Source organism: Alosa sapidissima, chromosome 6, assembly GCF_018492685.1.
Source record: "Alosa sapidissima isolate fAloSap1 chromosome 6, fAloSap1.pri, whole genome shotgun sequence".
In the NCBI taxonomy this organism is placed as follows: domain Eukaryota; kingdom Metazoa; phylum Chordata; class Actinopteri; order Clupeiformes; family Clupeidae; genus Alosa; species Alosa sapidissima.
Window position 1 is genome coordinate 28,739,370 of NC_055962.1, and position 22,549 is coordinate 28,761,918.

Genomic DNA, 22,549 nt, shown 5'->3' on the forward strand with positions numbered 1-22,549 from the left:
ACACACACACATACATGCATGCACACACACACACGCAGACACATCCCACACACACACGAGACGCACACACACACACACACACACACACACACACACACACACGCACACACACACATAAGCACACACATAAGCACACACACACACACACACACACATGCAGCTATGCTTACATACATACACAAACATACATGCTCACACACAATGTTGTTTCACACTGTTGCGGAAGAAAACCTTGGACTCACCTTGGGTTGGAGTGGTTTTTACCCATCAAAATTACCATTCTCCCTACATCCATCAAGGGAGGACCATCAATTTGTGTTCCAACAGCGCTTACATTAAAGGAGAATTCCGGTGTGATATTGACCTAAAGTGTATCGAAACATGATACCGAGTGTGAACGTATGTCTCATAGCCCATCTCGGCTTGTCCCCTGCACTCCAAAATCTGGCGCTAGTTAGCCGATGCTACCAACATCTTTTTCAATAGTGGTGCTTCGGCATCGGGCTAGCCATGCAAATAAATCACTGTTTTACACCCATTTACGAGGCTCAATGTATCTCCACACTTCATTGGTAGACTTCCGAGGGCCCTGACATTTAAAACGAGACATTGAGAACTTTGAAAAAGCACTGGTAGTTTACTTACAAGACGATTTATACAGACAGTATCTTCACGAAGTTTAGCGTTTGCAGCCATCTTGAATTTAGTCACGATAAGTCGAGCAACGAGTAAGAATGAACAGCTATGATAAGGGATCAGATTCCAAAAATAATTCAGTGGAAATGCATGGATTCCAGTTGCTGCTACTGGAAGAAACTGGAATCCATACATTTCCACTGAATTATTTTTGGAATCTGATCCCTTATCATACCTGTTCATTCTTACTCGTTGCTCGACTTATCGTGACTAAATTCAAGATGGCTGCAAACGTTAAACTTTGTGAAGATACTGTCTGTATAAATCGTCTTGTAAGTAAACTACCAGTGCTTTTTCAAAGTTCTCAATGTCTCGTTTTAAATGTCAGGGCCCTCGGAAGTCTACCAATGAAGTGTGGAGATACATTGAGCCTCGTAAATGGGTGTAAAACAGTGATTTATTTGCATGGCTAGCCCGATGCCGAAGCACCACTACTGAAAACGTTGTTGGTAGCATCGGCTAACTAGCGCCAGATTTTGGAGTGCAGGGGACAAGTCGAGATGGGCTATGAGACATACGTTCACACTCGGTATCATGTTTCAATACACTTTAGGTCAATATCACACCGGAATTCTCCTTTAATGCATACCTTCCACCTCAATCCCTAAGGCTGTAATTGCAATGCAGATAAGTGACTTCACAAAGGGAGTTTCTCACAATCGTGTTGCATTAATGCAGTGCATTTCTATAGATTAAATTCCTTCTAAAGTTATAATAGTAGGTTGTTGGCCAATATAGTGATTGGGAATTGTTGGAGTCAGAATTTAGATGAGTTATTGTTCTCAAAACAACATACCCTTTCTACAGGTACATCCCTCATGTCACATTTTAATCTGAACTTTATGAATAAAGGGTAGCACCAGAGCCCATTTACGGAGAGCCGGATCACTCCCTATTAACTCCATTGTACCTGCAATCTGTTGCAGTTCCGCTAGGGGCGATCACAAATAAGTGCAAAAACAATGGGGGTCTATGGAGTTAGACGGCTAAATTTGTCTCTTTCACCTGGTTGTCATTGAGAAATTGAAGATTTGATTGTGGTTTCTGCAAGCTCAATATGGATTATAGGTCAAAAGTTGAATGAACGAGTAGTCACGTCCTTTCGATTTCTTACAGGTTGGGTCGTTGTTGCCCACAACACACTAGCTTTCTGCTAATGAATGACGTCATTGACACATTTGAAAGGCTTTTTAGAACAAATAAGTGACTCAAAAAATATAATACTCAGCGGTTTGTATTTTCTCTGCCCCCTCTTTCGACTGCAACATATGAATTTCTGGGCAAAAAATTATATCCAGAGAAAAGTGGATTTGAGGGGTACAGCTCCGTAGGCCTCCGTTCATTCTGCACTTATTCGTGAGCGCCCTCATGTGGAACCAGAAAAGGAACTGCAACCAGTTCAGAAACCGGAAGTTTCCCGAGAGTGGCGGTTCTCCCCTTATTAGACATTCTCTGGTAGCACTCACAGTTCATTTTCAAAACTTTTTTAATCGTCCCACAGAAGGGCGTCTTGCCAAAAACGTCTGTGGGGCTATTAAAAGAGTTTAAAAAAAGAACTGTGAGTGCTATCCTTTATTCATAAAGTCTATATTGACAATCAGGAGGATTTAGCATTCAGTTGAGACTATACTAAAGGTGTTGAGCATTTTAGCAACATAACTACACTTGTGAATCCCAACTGTCACAACTTTAGCTGTCTGTGTGGAAATGTATGTCTTCCCTTCTGAATGCCCATCTGTATGTGTGAATGTCCATCTCTATGTGTGAATGCCCATCTCTACATGTATGTATCTCTATGTGTGAATGGCCATCTGTATGTGTGAATGCCCATTACTATGTGTGAATGCCCATCAGTATGTGTGAATGGTCATTTCTATGTGTGAATTCCCATATCTATGTATCTCTATATGTGAATGCCCATCTGTATGTGTGAATGCCCATCTGTATGTGTGAATGCCCATCTGTATGTGTAAATGCCCATATCTATGTGTGAATGCCCATCTCTATGTATCTCTATGTGTGAATGCCCATCTGTATGTGTGAATGCCCACCTGTATATGTGAATGCCCATTTCTATGTGTGAATGCCCATATCTATGTATCTCTATGTGTGAATGCCCATCTCTATGTGTTAATGCCCATCTGTATGTGTGAATGCCCATCTGTATGTGTGAATGCCCATCTCTATGTGTAAATGCCCATATCTATGTGTGAATGCCCATCTCTATGTGTGAATGCCCACCCCTATGTGTGAATGCCCATCTGTATGTGTGAATGCCCATCTGTATGTGTGAATGCCCATTTCTATGTGTGAATGCCCATATCTATGTATCTCTATGTGTGAATGCCCATCTCTATGTGTGAATGCCCATCTGTATGTGTGAATGCCCATCTGTATGTGTGAATGCCCATATCTATGTGTGTCTGTAGGTGGAGCTGCCTCTAAGGAGTAAGAAGAACCTGGCGCAGAAGCTGTTGTCCAAACAACGCAAGCGTGCCGTGGTGGCCTGTTTCCGCATGGCCCCCCTTTACAACTTACCCAGGTACCCAGTGACAACAAACATTTTTTAAGAACCCACTTTAGCACAAAAAAGTAAATATGGCATTTGGTGCCTTTGGTTCCTTATTCAAAAGCAGTGAAGTCAATTACACTGACATTCTCATCCAGAACTGTCTCCCCTTCCTCTTTTTCATCTGTGTTTTATACTTTTCCCAGTTAAAGGTAGTCAATCCCCCCCCTTCCCCCTCTCCTCATATAACACCCCAAGTAAGATAATAAGCCCGGTCTACACTGGGTCTGCAAGTGAAGCGCTACGTTTGCGTAGCGTAAAAATAGTTTTAGAAGACTGGTCTAATTTTTGTGAATGTATGCACCGCTATCATGTCTGGTGTAGCCAGTTCCATTAATGTAGATATTCATTGATATAGTAGCAGCTAATTGTTGCAGCAGACGCTACGGGAACGGAACGCTTGAGTTACGCGCCCGGTGTAGCTAACCTCCCTGTAAGCTTAAAGTGTAAGTTCAGTGTAAATTGACCCATAGCCCTGTTGTATAAGCTCATCACATGCACCTATCGGAAAAAGAATGAGACAATTTGGGACAACGTAAGTTATGGACAGGCAGCTTAAAGCTGACCCATGGGGGCATCAAAGCTGAAACTGAATGTAACTCCCCACTGCCCCCATGGGTCTGTCTGCTTTAAGCTGCCTGTCCATAACTTGGCCTATGTTGTCCCAAATTGTCTCATTATTTTTCCTATGGGCTGCATGTGATGAACTTTAACAACAGAACTATTGGTCAATTTACACTGAACTTACACTTTAATGTATTGTGTCTGGTCCACATGACATTGGTGCCCGGTGTAGCCTCCCTGTAAGCTTAATGTATTGTGTCTCTTCCACATGACATTGGTGCCAACCTGCACTTCTGTTCCCCCTCCTAAAAATGTCTTCCTCTCTATTGTCTTTGCCACGGGGCCACACTCCCTCCTCCCCTCCCTCCCTCCCTCCCCCAGATACAAAAATAATAATTTCTTCCTGAATGGCTATCGGTACGTGTGGCTGGAAAAGTGTTACCAAAACTCCAGCTTTGACCGTCTGTTCTCCTTGCTTACGGTACGGTACTGTGAGACCCTTAAAGAGTTCATGGCTCCAACCTCAGTCCTCCTCCCTCTCATTTTTGCAAGCTAAAGACTGAATGCCAGCACTCCACTGCTACTCTGATTGGTCTGTGGTCGGGCAGCAAATCTACGTTGTACCAACAACACGTCCTCATTGTTCTTGTTTTCCTATCTGAGCTTTCTTTTACATCTTTAGCTCTTAATTTTGTGCACATCAGTGGTGATTATCAGTGGTGACACCCATTATTTAGTAGTACATCTGAAAAGATTGGAAGATTCTACTGATACTAACCAGTGTTTTGCATTGACTAGTTCATTCCTGATAGATTGAGTGAATGGTTTTAAAATGGTGTTTTAGCTGTAACAACTGTGCTTCTGTGTGTTTTAAACCATCCTTACGACCAGTCAGATGAGGCAGTGGTCTCCATCACCCCCCCCCCCCCCTCACTCCTCCATCCAAACACATGCCACCTCCCCCAAGAGAAAGCAGTCCATTACACTCTCCCCTCCACTCACCCTTACTTCTTTGCTCTTCAGCTGTCCATGCATCCTTTCTTTTCCTATGCCATCTGCCCCCCTCCATGCCTAAACCAGCTCTTCCCTCCATCCCTCCCTCCCTCCCCCTCCCACCCTCCCTCTCCCAGGCATCGCTGTATTAACTTCTTCTTCCTGGCCTATCTGAGGTTCTGGATAGAGGCAGAGGAGTACTTTTTTGAGGAGAAGCTAGTGCAGGACCTGGCCGTAAGTACCCGCGCGCTGATGGCTGGTGGGGGGCTGGTTGGCGGCGCCCGCTACGTCGAATGGCCCGTGGGCGCGGCGCCAGTCGAGCGGCTGGCTCTGCCACCTCTTTCGGCCGCTTTCTGCTCGGGTGCCGCTGTCGCCGCCGCATCCCGGGTGGCTCGCCACATCCCCAGGCTCGCCCGCCGGGGCCTGCATGAGTGTGTGGTGCGTGGCGTCCCCTCCTCCCAACTCACTGCTAGCAAAGCTGCGTTCCCCCGTGCTCTGGTAAGAGGGGACTAGAACCCCCCCCCCCCCCCCCCCCCCAAACCCCATTGCTAAACTCACCTTGCCTACTGCCACAACCACCCACCCACCCCCCACCTCCAGAAGCTCCACCTCAGTGTCGTCAGTGGGTGTAGTCGTCTCTCGTAAGTCAAGTAACAGTTTGTGGAGTTGGTGGCATGTTGGTGTCATCTATCTGAGACCATAAATCTCGTGCTCTTGTGTTGTGTGTGTTAGGACATGTCGCTCTAACACTCAGAGCTTTATCCAGTCCAAGACTGAAAGTCTCAGCCCCTTATGAACTCAGATTTGCATTCTGTATGGCTAGCGCTGTTAACCGCAACTGTGTAGTAAGTAAGAAACACTATTTAAAAAAAAATGTTTGATATAATTGAGATGAGTCTGGATTAGTAGAAGGGGGTCACTTGCGCTTCAGCCTGGTTGGTGCTCACGGAACAGGATGCAGAAGTCAAAAGAGGAGACCCAAGGTCTAACTAGAACCAAGGAACAGGACCGGTGCACACAGCGCTTTAAGTGATTTTTATTAGTGCAAACCGCGTGCGTCTTTTTCAGAGTCAAAGAATGTTGCAAAGTTTGACTCTGAAGAAGACGTATGGGCGTCGAAACGTTAGTCGGTTTGCACTAGGCTAATAAAAATCAGTTAAAGCCTTGTGTCCTCCGGTCCTGATCCTTGGTTCTAGTTAGACTTTGGGTCTCCTCTTATGAGTTTTGATTAGCCATTAAGCGTTTTCTAAACACATTAAGAGAAGATGTAGGGAAGAGAACAGGGCCTATCGGAGACACTAACATGAGTACAGTCCATCTTTATATGCCTGTGTGACCCTGTCAGTGTGCATGCCTGTCCAGCTCTGTGAGCCCTCTCCAAGAACACCCACTGCTACCGTCCATCCCCTTCCATCTAGCACCTCAATCCCGGATGACCAAGTACCGTATGGCATTACTCTTGCGCTCATTCCAGCATGTGACATGAAGGCCATTACCTTGTGTTGGTTGTGACTGTGCATGTTTTGAGTTGCGTTTCGCCAAGTGTGCCATTCTCTTAGTGGCGATGGATAGAGTCAACTTAAAAAAAAAGCCTTTATAGGCAACATTTGGGGAAAATCAGTTATAGTGTGTGTGTCGTGTAGTGTGTTTGAGAGCGATGGCTTCTTGCTGCGCAGATGCTTACTGTGTGTAGTTCAGTGTGCATCTGTGTGCATTTGGTGTGTGTGGGTTTTGAGAAGAAGAGAGTAAAAGAGGGTTGAGTCTTGCTGACGGGTGGGGGGTCCTTGTGCAGAAAACTCCCATAAAGGTGGTGGATGAGGAAGAGGAGGAGGAAGCAGAGGTCAAGCCTGACCCTCTGCACCAGCTCATCCTCCACTTCAGTCACAACGCTCTCACGGAAAGGAGGTGAGGACACACACACATACACACACACACCCACACACACACACACTGACACACACATTTACGAAACAGACATAGAACATAAAACAGGTGTATGACAGGTATATGGTCATTTCCTTGCAAATTTTGGTGTTTATCAATCTGGACGTGAGGGATGGGTACACTCTAATCTCATGTCAAGTCTCAAGTATGCAACTTTTCAATTCAGCACGAGTTTGCGCAGCAGCATAGGAAATCTGGCTGAGAATTGGACCAAAGACTTTTCCTTTCATATCTATAGCCTACTTTTTTGTGATGTACGCTATTATGTCATGACACATTAATGGCCTAGAATACATCATGTGGACAGCATTCCTTTTGTTTATGAGTTTACTTTGAAAGGCTCAACAATAAAGTAAGTGCATGGCATGAACATCCATTTAGCTGTCCAATACACAAGAGCATATGCTGTCCTCCAACCTGTATTAGTGTTTAGTGCTCCATGGACATAATGCAAAAGTTTTTCACAGACAAACGGCATTATGGTGTTGCCTGGTTTTATATTAAATTGCATTTGTAATAAATGCATTTGGTTTTACACGATACCTTTTGTCTGCAAAATCACATCTGTTACATTTAAAGCCCCATATTTTCACAACTTCTTCACAAGTTGATGCTACTTTTCTGTGTCACGTTTCCCAAAACCATAGTTGCTAACTAAGTAACCAACTTTGTTGGTTGCAATGCAATTTCCCATTGCCAACCAAGTTGCTAACAGATTAGCAACTATGGTTTTGGGTAACACACCCCTGGTTGTCAAATCTATACTGCTCAAAAAAGTTAAGGGAACACTTCAATCATCCACTGGATCGGTACTCTGACACTGTTTGGCTCTGAGCACAAGTAAAACTTGGCGAGTGTTTTATTTTGCAAGAACTGTCAGACATTCTGTGAATGTAGTTTGAGAATGGAGAAAAGGGTGGAAGGTTTCAAAAAATGTGTTTTAACATTTGTGGAAAACTGTAAGTGTCCCCTTAATTTTTTTGAGCAGTATAGTTGGTTTAATTGGACTTGCAACGTCAGCATAGCTATCTCGAGGTCAGAAAATGTTCTCTTCCTGGACGTATTGTGCTCCTCCATGTCATAAATTCTGAAGGTGAGGTCTCTAAACAGAGAATATGGGCATGATATTTACATCACATTTGTGCATCAAACCTTTTCATTCTTACACTTGGATTAGAGCGATACGGATCACACATGAGCCCTGTCGTGAGACTATTCCTGCACTCAGTTCTACTCAGTTCTACTCTGGGGTGCGTTCCCTAAAACCGTAGTTCCTAACCTGTTAGCAACTTAGTTGGTACACAATGGGAAATTACATAGCAACTATGGTTTTGGGAAACGTGCCCCTGGTTTCTAGGATCGATTGCTTAATGAGGAGGGCCAGTATGTGTACTCATCACTTGCCTCAGGGGGAGGAAATGTTGAGGGGGAAATGTTTGCTCATGGTATGTTCGTGCATTTTGTCTCTGACAGTCACCTGGATGAAGATCCACTGTATATAGCATATGCAGACATGATGGCGAAGGTACTATTTAGCTTTGGATAATCAAACACATAAATAACTGTCCATCTCAGTTAAACTGCATGAAAAAAAATTCTTAAGACCTAACATAACTGGAGCTGGTCAGTAGGGATCACTAATGACTCCTATCTCTGCAGAGCTGTGCCGAAGACGAGGAGGAAGAGGAGGATGAGGAAGGAGGCAAGAGCTTTGAGGTATGAGAACATGCACAGCTGTAGTCTGTTCTGAGGCAAGCTGAAAGGCTTCAGTTAATCCCAGCCTTTAGAAATGACAAAAGTTGTTTTCAGATAGATAAATAGATAGATAGATACTTTATTGATCCCCAAGGGGAAATTCAAGAACACTGAAGGAAAAAATATGACCACATCAAATCTCAGATCTGATGAATATACCCTATCTTGTGTGTGTGTGTGTGTGTGTGTGTGTGTGTGTGTGTGTGTGTGTGTGTGTGTGCGCGCGCGCGCATGGGTGTCTGTCTGTGTGCATGTGTGATGTGTGTGCGCATGGGTGTGTGTGTCTGGCGCACAGGAGAAAGAGATGGAGAAGCAGAAGATATTGTACCAGCAGGCCCGGCTCCATGCCCGCGGGGCAGCTGAGATGGTGCTGCAGATGATTAGCGCCAGTAAAGGTGAGAGATCAGTTACATCTCATACTTCACTAAGCGCCAGTAAAGGTGAGAGATCAGTCACATCTCATACTTCACTAGGTGAGAGATCAGTCACATCTCATACTTCACTAGGTGAGAGATCAGTCATATCTCATACTTCACTAAGCGCCAGTAAAGGTGAGAGATCGGTCACATCTCATACTTCACTAAGCGCCAGTAAAGGTGAGAGATCAGTCACATCTCATACTTCACTAAGCGCCAGTAAAGGTGAGAGATCAGTCACATCTCATACTTCACTAGGTGAGAGATCAGTCACATCTCATACTTCACTAGGTGAGAGATCAGTCATATCTCATACTTCACTAAGCGCCAGTAAAGGTGAGAGATCGGTCACATCTCATACTTCACTAGGTGAGAGATCATTCACATCTCATACTTCACTAAGCGCCAGTAAAGGTGAGAGATCAGGCACATCTCATACTTCACTAGGTGAGAGATCAGTCACATCTCATACTTCACTAAGCGCCAGTAAAGGTGAGAGATCAGTCACATCTCATACTTCACTGAGCGCCAGTACAGGTGAGAGATCAGTCACATCTCATACTTCACTAGGTGAGAGATCAGTCACACCTCATACTTCACTAGGTGAGAGATCAGTTACATCTCATACTTCACTGGGTGAGAGATCAGTCACATCTCATACTTCACTAAGCGCCAGTAAAGGTGAAAGATCAGTCACATCTTATGCTTCTCTAAGCGCCAGTAAAGGTGAGAGATCAGTCACATCTCATACTTCACTAGGTGAGAGATCAGTCACATCTCATACTTCACTAAGGACCAGTAAAGGTGAGAGATCAGTCACATCTCATACTTTTCAAAATGATATCAGATTAGTAAACAGAATGTACCTTTGCAACATTGGATGACTGCTTGCTAATAATGGGCAATGTAGATATTGCATTAAAGATCAGCAGTTTCTTTTTACAACAGTAATTTACAACATTAATGATGAAAACAAGGATATTTCTAAATTATTCCAAACTTTTGAACGGTAGTGTATGTATGTGTGTGCGTGTTTATCTCTGTCTGTCTGTCTGTCTGAAAGGTCAAAGTGTTAAGGTAGTTCCTGTAAGTGTGACTTCATGTTAATGATTTTTTTCCTTTAGGCCGCCTTGGGCCAATGGTGACCGGAACGCTCAAACTGGGTATCTCAATTCTGAATGGCGGTAACGTGATCGTCCAGCAGGTAAAGCATGTACACACACTCTCTCTCTCTCTCTCTCTCTCTCTCTCTCTCTCTCTCTCTCTCTCTCTCTCTCTCTCTCTCATACACACACACACACACACACACACACACATTCAGACTTTTATGCATAAGTCATGTATGCTCTTTTTCAGGAAGACATTTCCAGTAGTTTGCCTGGCATAGAGTGTGTATTATATGTACTACAATGTCCTTAAAATACATTTTCTCTGCAGAAAATGCTGGACTACCTGAAATTGAAAAGAGATGCTGGCTTCTTCAAAAGTTTAACTGGACTCATGCAAGCTTGCAGGTATTGTAGACTCAATGCTCATCAGCTTTTGGTTGTGCCTCTGTAAAACTGACATCAACATGAGTAGCATTTCCATGTTATTTATACGATTCAGTTGGAATACATAGTCTTCCTTGTTTTAAATTACTTTGGTGCATTTCTCAAATCATCATTAACATTTTCACACAGTAATACACAGTAAGTGCATTTCTTACAAACTGCATAAACTGCACCACACAGTGGAGGATCTGTAGAAGTGTGTAACTCAGTGGTTCTTAAGCTTTTTGTCTGCCGAACCCCCCCAAAAATGTCTCGCAACTCTATGTACTTGAACAGAACTATACAGGCAGTATACTTCTATGTACTTGAACAGAACTATACAGGCACTATACTTCTATGTACTTGAAAATTAAAAGTTCATGATATGCACCTCTGAGCTTTAAGACCTGGCTGCTCACTGGTTGATCTAATTTTCATCAGATGCCATTTAACCTAAAAAGTTTGTTCGTTCAAAATGCTTGATGCTCTTTTGGGCCCCCATCGTCGAGTTCAAGGCAGCGCTGCCACCGTCGATTTCAAGGCACCTCTGAGCGTAACACACGATGGTGTTAGTGTTAAGGTTAGGTGTCTTGAAGTTGACGGTCGCAGCGCTGCCTTGAAGTCGACAGTGGGGCCTTAAAACACCATCGAGCAACCCTAACCCTATCCCTAGCCTAACCCTAGCCTAACCCTAGTCGATGGTGGGGACCCACAAGATCATATGACATTCAAAACAATGAGAAATTACCTTTATGATTTGCCCAAGATACTAGATGATGTGGAGGTTGAACATATAGTTTTGAGAATTCTGATCTGAGAAATGCACCAAAGTGACTGAGAAAAACTGTACAGTATGTTATATGTCATTTAAAATGTAACCAACCCCCCCCCCCCCCATAGTGTCCTGGATCTGAATGCATTCGAGAGACAGAACAAAGCGGAAAGCCTAGGAATGGTGTCTGAAGAAGGATCAAGTGAGTGAACAAAGAGATAGTTGTCTTTTTTTCCCTCTCTTACCCTGACCACCACCCTAACCCAAAGTAGGCCAGCCAACAGCACTGCTGCTTCTCCCCTCACTCTAATCTCATCACTCTAATCTCCTAAAACTTCTTCTCTTTGAAGATTGCGTTTGTAGATCACGGTGCTTTTTTAACTGCTGTGCTGAAGCAGTGTGTAGAATGTCCGACCATCATCTGAATTTGTTACACGTGACCATTGCACTCAACTTCGCTGTGTCAGTCTCAGCATCCTCATGCCATTTAGTGCTGCAACATTAAGCCTTTGGGTGAAGACCACAATAAATGACCAAAGTAAGACAGGGTTCCCACTCTAAGTCAGATGTAAAATTCCCTGACTTTTCCCTGACTTTAACTGACAAAAACCTGAATTTCCATGATATACTTGTGAATGAATCGTACAATATACTGTACCGACCAAAGATTTCAGAGTAGCCGCGTAGCATTCAAGAATCTTTGACTTTTTTTTGAGTGGGAGATGAATAAATGGGCATTGAATAAGCAAAGTTAGGCTAACCACAACCACTCAAGCAAGCAGTAAAGCTAATTACAAGTACAAGTACATTTTATACTGCTACATGATATTCCATGACTTTGCCCCACAAATGATACAATTCCATGACTTTCCATGTCTGGAATAGACTCTATCATTTCCATGATATTCCAGAAATTCCATGACCCGTGAAAACCCTAGTAAGAGTGCTATGGAGAGCCAGCCCCCCCCACCCGCTTTCGTATTTCAATGGGCCTTCCTTTCAGCGTAGAGAACAACCCCCTAGACAGTAATGTGCCGTTATTTCTCATGATTGAATGTGGCCACTGTAAAATAATCACATTACTCTGATGTAATGCAATTTCATTATGGCGTCTTACTCGTACTGCTCAGTCAGCAGCGACTGGTCAATGTAGTGTCAATAACAATTTGTCTTCCAGAATACCTCCCTATTTGCAGATTCTTGGACAAAACCCAGGCTACTGGATTTCAATATAGTGCCAATCCAAACTAAACTTAAACAGATTTTAAACATATAATAACATCTCTTCAATTTATGATTTATATCTGAATAGATGCCATATATCAGAATGTTATCTACAATTTTTGGTCTGTAAACTCACTTTTGGAACATTGCTGTCAGTAAATGTATTCTATAGTTGTGCTGTGATCAGTGGTAGCAGGAAATAAGTCTTGGTCTTTCTGGAGCAGAAATTATAGCACATTCAGCTCTAGTTGTTATCTGATTCAGATAAAGTTTTAAACTTTTTTTTTTTTTAATAACTAATTACTGAGGTTCTCTGATAATACATAAAAACTGCAAGGCCTTTTCCAACCATTTACACAAACTATCTTCTAGGATCAATAATAGAAAGCTCTGTTGTTTATTTGTCTTCCTTATTTTGCCCTGTTATCATGTTATCAATTCGTCTGTCTCTCATTGTAATGTGCCGTCTACTTTTCTTTGTGTAAGGCAAATATAGTCTACTAAACATTTTTACCAGATTAGTTGTTTTTCCTGTCACATGTCTGTACATACTTACTGACCAATGTGATTGTTTTATTTGTTTTGTATATATACTTAAAAACAATTCCATTGTCCTCTCCTCTGCTTACGTCTGCTTTTCCTGTTTGTCTTCCTCCTCTCATTCATTCTCATGGATGACAGTCAACTCGAGTCGAAAGGGTAAATACAGTCACAGATCCTGCTCTCTAACGCTCTCTCACACTGTGCCGTCACTTGTACTGGGCATGTTCCCACCTTTACCCACCTTTAACACCCCCCCCCCCCCACCACCACCCCCCAAACCACCCACCCTCCACGACCCCCTGCAGTTATTATGAGTCACTCCCATAAACCCCACTGGTCCACAGGCAGTTTTGCATGCTGAGATGACATCTCAATAGGCTTCAGACCTTAGATACAGACAGACTGACAAAAACCTGATTCACGCAGTTGTTGTGTTGTGTTGTTGTGTGCTGGGGGTTATGACATCCTCATCATAACTTACTAACATCGTGTCTCTTTATCGCTTTCCCCAGTGCCATCAGCATTTTTGTATTCGTATTATCATACTGTGTTATCAGTGATTAGCAGTCATATTGTATGATATAGATTATGAGATCGGACAGGCGACAAGTGAAAGAGACATGTCTGCATCATTGCTCTGAAATCAAGCTTCCTGAGATTGATGATATTCCATGGCATTGTGCTACCCTGAACCTAACAATGCTTCTTCAACCCTCATGACCCTCCAAGCTTCTAAAGTGCTGCAGAATGACGACTTCACCAAGGATCTGTTTAGGTTCCTGCAACTGCTCTGTGAGGGCCACAATTCCGGTAAGGGTTCCCCCTAGACAGGGATGTAGTGGAGGCTAAACGCAGGTAAACACAGTTTATCCACCTCTGAAATTTCAGAAATAGAGTTTATCCACCTCTTATTACAGTTTATCTACCTCTTATTAGAGTTTATCCACCTCTTAAAATAGTCTATTCACCAACTGCAACTTTTAACATTCAAAAATCACACTGTATTGTTCACATTCACAATATGTACACTCATCAACACTCTAGGAACCATTTACCGCTGGTATTGTTATAAACATTGGACAATAACCTCCGCCATCATCAAACATGTTCTAAATGCCTTTTTAAAAAATCAGATACCGCATGGTGCAGTCCACCTCACTGAGATCACAGAATTCATATATCTGCATAGCTATGCATAGATTCAAGATATCTGCATAGCTTTGTATAAGATATTGTCATAACTTTTAATATAACATATCTTCATAGCTTTGTGAGATTTTCTGATATGATGACGATCTGATTTTGACCACAGATTTCCAGAACTTCCTCCGTACCCAAACTGGTAACACCACCACAGTGAATATCATCATCAGCACTGTGGACTACCTGCTCCGTCTGCAGGTAACACGCACCTGCTGTTTTCTTACTCCTTCTGCCATTAACCACCCTGTGGCCGTGACACTGACTCTTAGTCTCCTGTCACTCCTGTCAGGAGTCCATCAGCGATTTCTACTGGTACTACTCTGGAAGAGATGTTATGGATGAAGCTGGTCAGTACAACTTCTCCAAAGCCCTTGCTGTAGCTAAGCAGGTGTTCAACTCACTTACTGAGTACATTCAGGTAATAACTTTTTTTTTTTTTGTATTCCTGCCAATCATGTAATGTATTTCCCCCCCCCAAAAAATATATATATATTAAAAAAATAAAATAAATAATAATAATAATAATAATTATATATATATATATATATTAAGCCATATAGTAAACCATGTGACATAAAATTAAATGATATGGAAAGTAATATAAGCCTGGATGATATGGTTGCAATACATAAATCCTCTTTATTATGCGGAGTTGAATGGTCTGCTTTTATGTTGGCTCTTTCATGCTGACTGGAGTTTCCTGCCTTCCCCAGGGTCCCTGCATCGGCAACCAGCAGAGCTTGGCGCACAGCAGGCTGTGGGACGCCGTGGTGGGATTCCTGCATGTGTTTGCCAACATGCAGATGAAGCTTTCACAGGTACCATCTCTTTGATCTTTTCTCCTGCTCTCTAATGTATGGTCATGTGAGCATTTAACCTGGCGTGTCTATTTATCATTGAGATGCATCTAGTTTGGTGGTACAAAGCAACCACATTTAAGGGACAAAGCCATTTGAAATTCTTAAAAAATCTGTTAGATGGATTAGCATTTCTGAATGTCTTCAACTTTCTCCTCAGGACTCGAGTCAAATTGAGCTGTTGAAAGAATTGATGGATCTGCAAAAAGATATGGTGGTTATGATGCTGTCTCTCCTTGAGGGTAGGAACTTCAATCACAGCATTCTGACTCTGTAATCTGTTCTGATTCTGTAGATGAAAGAAATGACTCCCAAGTGTCTTTTTCATTTGTAGGTAACATAGTGAATGGAACTATTGGAAAACAGATGGTAGACACACTGGTGGAATCTTCTAGCAACGTAGAGATGATCCTCAAGTTCTTTGACATGTTCCTCAAACTAAAAGACCTTACGACCTCCGACAACTTCAAGGAGTACGATCCCGAGAGCAAAGGGATCATATCCAAGAAAGAGTTCCAGAAGGCTATGGAGAACCAAAAGCAATACATGCAATCAGAGATCGACTTCCTCCTCTGTTGTTGTGAGGCCGACGAGAACGACATGTTTAACTACGAGGAGTTCGTCGACCGCTTTCACGAGCCCGCTAAAGACATCGGCTTCAACGTCGTCGTCCTCCTCACGAACCTGTCCGAGCACATGCCTCACGACAGCCGCCTGGCTATGTTCCTCGACCTCGCAGAGAGCGTCGTGAATTACTTCGAGCCGTACCTCGGTCGCATCGAGATCATGGGTAGCGCTAAAAGGATTGAGAGGGTCTACTTTGAGATTAGCGAGTCAAGTCGCACACAGTGGGAAAAGCCGCAGGTCAAGGAGTCCAAGCGACAGTTCATCTTTGACGTGGTCAACGAGGGCGGCGAGAGCGAGAAGATGGAGATGTTTGTCAACTTCTGCGAGGACACCATCTTCGAGATGCAGCTGGCCTCGCAGATCTCCGAGCCGGACAGCGTTGAGCGGCCCGAGGAAGAGGAGGAAGAGGAAGAAGAGCCGGAAGAGGAAGAGGAGGGTGTGGAGTCCCAGTCGGCCTTCTCGGCAGCTTGCGCCTCTGTGAAGCGGAAGATCTCCAACTTCCGTCAGATGTTGACCCTACGCAGCATGCGCAAGCAGTTCAAGGCAGTCAGGAAGCTCACCATCCGCGAGATGATCACTGGTTTCTTCGGCTTCTTCTGGATGCTCTTCACCGGCTTCTTCAAAGGCATCTACAACGTCATCTTTGGTTTCTTCCACATCATCTGGACATCTATCTTTGGTGGGGGCCTAGTCGAGGGTGCCAAAAACATCAAGGTGACCGACATCCTAGGCAACATGCCTGACCCGACTCAGTTCGGAATCCACGGCGACATTCTGGAGGCGGAGAAGGCGGACATTGGCGAATTGGCGGCCACGGCGGACATGGTGCAGATGGTGAGTGGCGAGCCGATGGAGGTAGACCTGATGATGGAGTTGATGGGAGGGCCGTCCAAGCGAGATGGCAAACACGAACTGGGCCTGGGTGACGTCTGTGAGATCAAGCCTACCGAGTCTGCCGCACCAGAGAAAAAGAAGAGCAAGGTCTGCAATGTCGTTCTCAGTAGCAAACATCTTGAGTAGCTGCGATGCAAGTATTGTTATTTGTGTGGTGCAAATCTAGTCCAGTGAACATTAATCTGATTACGGATCTCATTTGTTTTACACAGAAAGCTGAAGTGAAGGAATCCGAGCCAGAAAAAGCAGAGTGAGTTTAGACAATGCAGTGTTAAGCATTGTAGCTAAGTAGCACATTAGTGTATATTATTATCATTCTTTTCCATAAAGTGTCCTACAGTTGCGATGTATGCGCTGTTCCACAGTACAGAGAATCAGGAGAAAGAGGAGAAGGCCAAAGAGGAGGCGCCTGCAGAGCCGGCGGCTAAGGACAAGCCTGTCCGCAAGCCCAGACGTGGTGGCGATCAGGAGGAGAGCCCTGCCTTCATGGCCAGCTTCATCGCAGGACTGGAGGTCTACAAGACCAAGATGCTGGTGAGCCTGAGGGTCTTTTACCGGGTTCTTTTCCTGTTCTTCTCCTACATTATGTAATGTTACTGCTTAATAATACATAATACTGGTTATTTAGTAGTTAATTGGTTATTTTGCTGTGCACAATAACAGTTCCAGTGTCAATATCATCAGTAATAATTCTTTTTTTTTTTTTTTTCAGAACTATCTGGCTCGCAACTTCTACAACCTCCGTATGCTGGCTCTGTTTGTGGCCTTTGCCATCAACTTCATCCTCCTGTTCTACAAGGTAAGTAACCCACTTCTGGAAATGACATAAATATGCTGACGTTGCTGATAACATCAGAAGCAAAAGACAGCGAAGACTGATAGGAAATAAAGAGGATAGGGGTTGAATTGGAAGTAACCTCGGGTCCGAATGGAACCTGGTCTCTATGGGTACATAGACATGAATATGGTCAAGATGGAACCTGGTATCTATGGGTACATAGACAATATTATTCCACTGCTTGGTTGAATTTCCAATTCTCCTACGTAATTTAGAACGACCATTAACCGCATCTGCACACCTATGAAGTAGATCCATTTTTTTGGCCGTATCACACTTGTATATTAATTCGCCGAACTCGTTGTGAAGTAAAATGAAATGTCACATTGCATCCGAGCTGTAAAATGCAGACGTTCAGAACATGGCAACATTGTAGCATATGACTGAGGTGGCTTTTAGCTAGATGGATGACAGCAGGCTAAGTAAAATAGCTATGTTTCAAAGCTAAAGTTCATCAGAATCTTGGGATACGCCCGCTTGACAACGGGAGAGATAGAACTAACGACTGGCCTTTGGCCGTAGCAACCATCCATTTAGAACTAGTAACGGCAGTCCATTATCCCTTACATATGGTCAAGATGGAACCTGGTCTCTATGGGTACATAGACAATAATATGGTCAGGATGGAACCTGGTCTCTATGGGTACATAGATGTGAATATGGTCAAGATGGAACCTGGTCTCTATGGGTACATAGACATGAATATGGTCAAGATGCTACCGTGTGCATCTGAAATGGCTTTTTGAAGTTCCACTCTCCCTGTTTATCTTGCCATCTCATCAGGTGACTGCTGACGAGGTGGATGAGGACGAGGACTCCTGGGAAAACGGTGACGATGAAGAAGACAACGATGAGGGACTGGAGTATTTTGTGCTTCAGGAGAGTACCGGTTACATGGCACCCACTTTGACCTTCCTGGCTATCTCACACACCGTCATCTCCCTGCTGTGTGTCCTGGGATATTACTATCTGAAGGTGAGAAGAGAGTGGTTGTAAACCAACACTACGACACTCGTATTGCACGACAGAATTGGCAGCCTTATTATAGTCGGCTTGCCATAGTTGTGTATACCATTGTAAATTCACAACATGATTCATTTAGTGCTTTTCGACGTTGTTCAAGGCCCTCTGATAATATTAGCCTACACAGTTTAACTTTGTGACATGATTCATGTTGGTGCTGTTGACTTTGTGCAGGTCCCTCTGGTGGTATTCAAGAGGGAGAAGGAGATTGCGAGGAGTCTGGAGTTCGAAGGCATCTATATCACCGAGCAGCCGTCTGACGATGACATCAAAGGACAGTGGGATCGATTGGTTATCAACACACCGTAAGACAGCAAGCTAAATTTACAAAGGAGTTCATGTCAAGTTCACTTTGCTTTCATGAAACATTTAGGATTACCCAGTGTCTTTTTAAACTACAGCCAGGGGTCCAGTTCTTTATTCTCTGTTTCCATTACTTTCAGATCTTTTCCAAGCAATTACTGGGACAAATTTGTCAAGAGAAAGGTAAGACAGTCAAGACATTTAAATGCCACTAGTTGAATTTTGGGTCGTACTATTGTAGTTTCCCAACTATTAGCCGCGGTTTATACATTGAATTTGAGAAGGAAAGGAAAGGAAAATTTCCTCAGCTATGAGGTTAATACACAGGGCCAGTTAATATGGTATTAATGGGTGGTTTTGTTTCTTTTAACTTGCATAACACTGTCCTGCAGCTTATACACAATGCGGCTAATAGACAGGAAATGACTGTAGATTAATGAATATTGTGTAACTGTTAATTTATTTAAATTATTTTTCCTCTTGTGACTTACATAATATAGGTCATTAATAAATATGGTGATATGTACGGAGCTGAGCGCATCGCTGAACTCCTTGGCTTGGACAAGAGCGCCCTGGACTTTGACCCTACAATAGAGACAGTGGCACCTGAGGCCTCCCTAGTTTCTTGGTAAGCGCACAACACGTTTGCCAGTTATTGAAAATGTGTGTGAATGGTGTGTGTTAAAATGAACAGCGTTCTTAACGCTACGCTCTTATACTTTACTCTGGCAGGTTGAGTTCCATTGACACCAAGTATCATACTTGGAAAATGGGCGTGGTTCTGACTGACAACGTGAGTTTTTTAAGGATTTAAATAAATAGCTTCTCGGTCTGAGTCTTTTTGGGATATATATATATATATATATATATATATATAAGATTACTGTGTTAACAGAGTTACAGTACTTCAGAATACTTTTAAGGTTATTAAATTCTGAAGCTATGTTTAAGATGAATACGTTCCGAGACCACTTTTGAGATGACTAAATTCACTGAGAGCTCAAGTTGACCCGGTCTCTGGTTGACCACAGTCTTCACTTGTATTGTTGTAGTCCTTCCTGTATCTGGTGTGGTACACCACCATGTCCACGCTGGGTCACTACAACAACTTCTTCTTCGCCGCTCACTTGCTGGACATCGCCATGTGCTTCAAGCCCCTGAGGACCATCCTGTCCTCCGTAACACACAATGGCAAACAGGCAAGTATTATGGCCACAAGGGGGCACTGTTAACTCAGCAGTTGAGGCATACACAACGTTCCATCCTCTCCCCGGTAACTAGACTGTTGATACTGATGAAAGCCCCATTGATGTTGTGTGTCCACACAGCTGGTGCTGACCGTTGGGCTGTTGGCCGTGGTGGTGTACCTCTACACAGTCGTGGCCTTCAACTTCTTCCGCAAGTTCTACAACAAGAGTGAAGATGAGGATGAGCCTGACATGAAGTGTGATGATATGATGACTGTGAGTATATCAAATCCCCATGATTAAAACGAACATGAAGTGTGATGATATGATGACTGAGTATATCAAATCCCCATGATTAAAACGGACATAAAGTGTGATGATATGACTGTGAGTATATCAAATCCCCATGCTTAAAACGGACATGAAGTGTGATATGATGACTGTGAGTATATCAAATCTCCATGCTTAAAACGGACATGAAGTGTGATGATATTACTATGAGTGGATTAAATCTGTTGTAAGACCGAAATTTCTTTTGAACCGTTGTGATTCATTCATAATACTGGAGATTCACCACTACATCACACTAGACCTTAAATTAATGTATCAACTGAACTCATCAATTGAAATCATGTTGATGCCTTTTGTTATGTTCACAGTATCTGTACACTAACAAATATGGACATCCAGACCATAAACCAGCAGAGCATGAAGGCGTTTAAGCATGAAAAGTGAAGTGCAGTATTCTAAGACATGGTTTTATGATTGTGTTTGTGTTCCCAGTGTTACTTGTTCCACATGTATGTGGGTGTGAGGGCTGGCGGTGGCATCGGTGATGAGATTGAAGACCCGGCCGGGGATCCATCCGAACTTTACCGTATCCTCTTCGACATCACCTTCTTCTTCTTCGTCATCGTCATCCTGCTGGCCATTATTCAGGGTATGTGACCCACCATGATGGGAACCAAATGTGGTAGAATTAATAAAGAAGTTACTAAACAGTGGTAATCCGGCCCCGATTCTGAACACTCGTGATTCTGTTTCATGAATCAATTTACAGGTTTCAAAACTGCACCCCATATACAAATATGTATTTTTTAATATTTGTTATTAAAATTGTACGTCTCCCTCTCTCATAGGTTTGATTATTGATGCTTTTGGAGAGCTGAGAGGCCAGCAGGACCAAGTGAAGGAGGATATGGAGGTCAGTGGCTCGAAGCAATTTCTCACGCAAGCACCTCGTCATTTGCCTAATGTGACGAACGTCCTCATTATACTGTATAACCTGTAACACTGTGTCCTTCTCCAGACAAAATGTTTCATCTGTGGAATCGGTAATGACTACTTCGACACTACACCCCATGGCTTCGAGACTCACACCTTACAAGAGCACAACCTTGCCAACTACCTGTGAGAATCACCTTCCCATACACGTCTTAAGATAATTCTTACTCAAAACAGTGCTATTCTATCAAATCTTGTACTTATATTCTGTGCCTTTCTCGTCATTCAGATTCTTCCTGATGTATCTGATTAACAAGGATGAAACTGAGCACACGGGTCAGGTACGAGTCGCCCTTTTGTTGTTACTGTATATATTATCTACTAACTTTTTACAGGGTATAATAATATACATTACATGTGTAGTCACTTGCATATATAATAATTCTCTATTCTGTCTTTTAAAGGAGAATTCCGGTGTGATATTGACCTAAAGTGTATTTAAACATGATACCGAGTGTGAACGTATGTCTCATAGCCCATCTCGGCTTGTCCCCTGCACTCCAAAATCTGGCGCTAGTTAGCCGATGCTACCAACAGCTTTTTCAATAGTGGTGCTTCGGCATCGGGCTAGCCATGCAAATAAATCACTGTTTTACACCCATTTACGAGGCTCAATGTATCTCCACACTTCATTGGTAGACTTCCTAGGGCCCTGACATTTAAAACGAGACATTGAGAACTTTGAAAAAGCACTGGTAGTTTACTTACAAGACGATTTATACAGACAGTATCTTCACGAAGTTTAGCGTTTGCAGCCATCTTGAATTTAGTCACGATAAGTCAAGCAACGAGTAAGAATGAACAGGTATGATAAGGGATCAGATTCCAAAAATAATTCAGTGGAAATGCATGGATTCCAGTTGCTGCTACTGGAAGAAACTGGAATCCATGCATTTCCACTGAATTATTTTTAAGCAGAGATGGGCTATGAGACATACGTTCACACTCGGTATCATGTTTCAATACACTTTAGGTCAATATCACACTTTCTGCTCCTTTCCATTTTTCTTCCTACCTTTCTAGTTAACTAACAAAATGTCTCTTGTCTGTCGTAGAGCAACAATCAGCATTTGAGTGTACATGTAGGCAATGGTGCCTGTCTGTATTCAAAAATAAAAAGATACCCGCACACTGTATAGATACCTGACTAAACGTTGTTAATAAACCACTCTGGGAGCTTATAGAACAGTGTTCGGGTATCTTTTTATTTTTCAATTGTCGGCTAAGCCTTATACCCAGCGCCTGTTTAAATTTTGTAGATGTGCGCGCACTCCACTTATTGCCTGTCTGTATTCACCCTCTGTACTGTGTGTCTACTCCCACAG

The 22,549-nt window shown here is 43.1% G+C and overlaps 1 protein-coding gene across 3 annotated transcripts in view; it reads left to right on the top strand.

Moving 5' to 3' along the window:
* Positions 1–22,549, top strand: part of ryr3 (ryanodine receptor 3) — a 115,591-nt gene that overhangs the window by 91,874 nt on the left and 1,168 nt on the right. For 2 of the 3 annotated variants that reach the window (XM_042096496.1, XM_042096498.1), the window contains 30 exons: positions 3,126–3,238; positions 4,960–5,056; positions 6,615–6,727; positions 8,240–8,291; positions 8,426–8,482; positions 8,817–8,916; positions 10,062–10,141; positions 10,375–10,451; positions 11,370–11,443; positions 13,147–13,164; positions 13,738–13,818; positions 14,321–14,409; positions 14,501–14,629; positions 14,925–15,029; positions 15,229–15,310; positions 15,403–16,676; positions 16,802–16,839; positions 16,955–17,123; positions 17,302–17,388; positions 18,211–18,402; positions 18,625–18,755; positions 18,894–18,936; positions 19,254–19,381; positions 19,486–19,546; positions 19,806–19,952; positions 20,082–20,216; positions 20,724–20,880; positions 21,080–21,144; positions 21,250–21,350; positions 21,454–21,505. In XM_042096496.1, coding sequence (XP_041952430.1) covers positions 3,126–3,238; positions 4,960–5,056; positions 6,615–6,727; positions 8,240–8,291; positions 8,426–8,482; positions 8,817–8,916; positions 10,062–10,141; positions 10,375–10,451; positions 11,370–11,443; positions 13,147–13,164; positions 13,738–13,818; positions 14,321–14,409; positions 14,501–14,629; positions 14,925–15,029; positions 15,229–15,310; positions 15,403–16,676; positions 16,802–16,839; positions 16,955–17,123; positions 17,302–17,388; positions 18,211–18,402; positions 18,625–18,755; positions 18,894–18,936; positions 19,254–19,381; positions 19,486–19,546; positions 19,806–19,952; positions 20,082–20,216; positions 20,724–20,880; positions 21,080–21,144; positions 21,250–21,350; positions 21,454–21,505 — 4,047 coding nt within the window. The remainder of the gene's footprint in view (positions 1–3,125; positions 3,239–4,959; positions 5,057–6,614; positions 6,728–8,239; positions 8,292–8,425; positions 8,483–8,816; positions 8,917–10,061; positions 10,142–10,374; positions 10,452–11,369; positions 11,444–13,146; positions 13,165–13,737; positions 13,819–14,320; positions 14,410–14,500; positions 14,630–14,924; positions 15,030–15,228; positions 15,311–15,402; positions 16,677–16,801; positions 16,840–16,954; positions 17,124–17,301; positions 17,389–18,210; positions 18,403–18,624; positions 18,756–18,893; positions 18,937–19,253; positions 19,382–19,485; positions 19,547–19,805; positions 19,953–20,081; positions 20,217–20,723; positions 20,881–21,079; positions 21,145–21,249; positions 21,351–21,453; positions 21,506–22,549) is intronic. The other variant, XM_042096497.1, reaches the window with a different exon arrangement.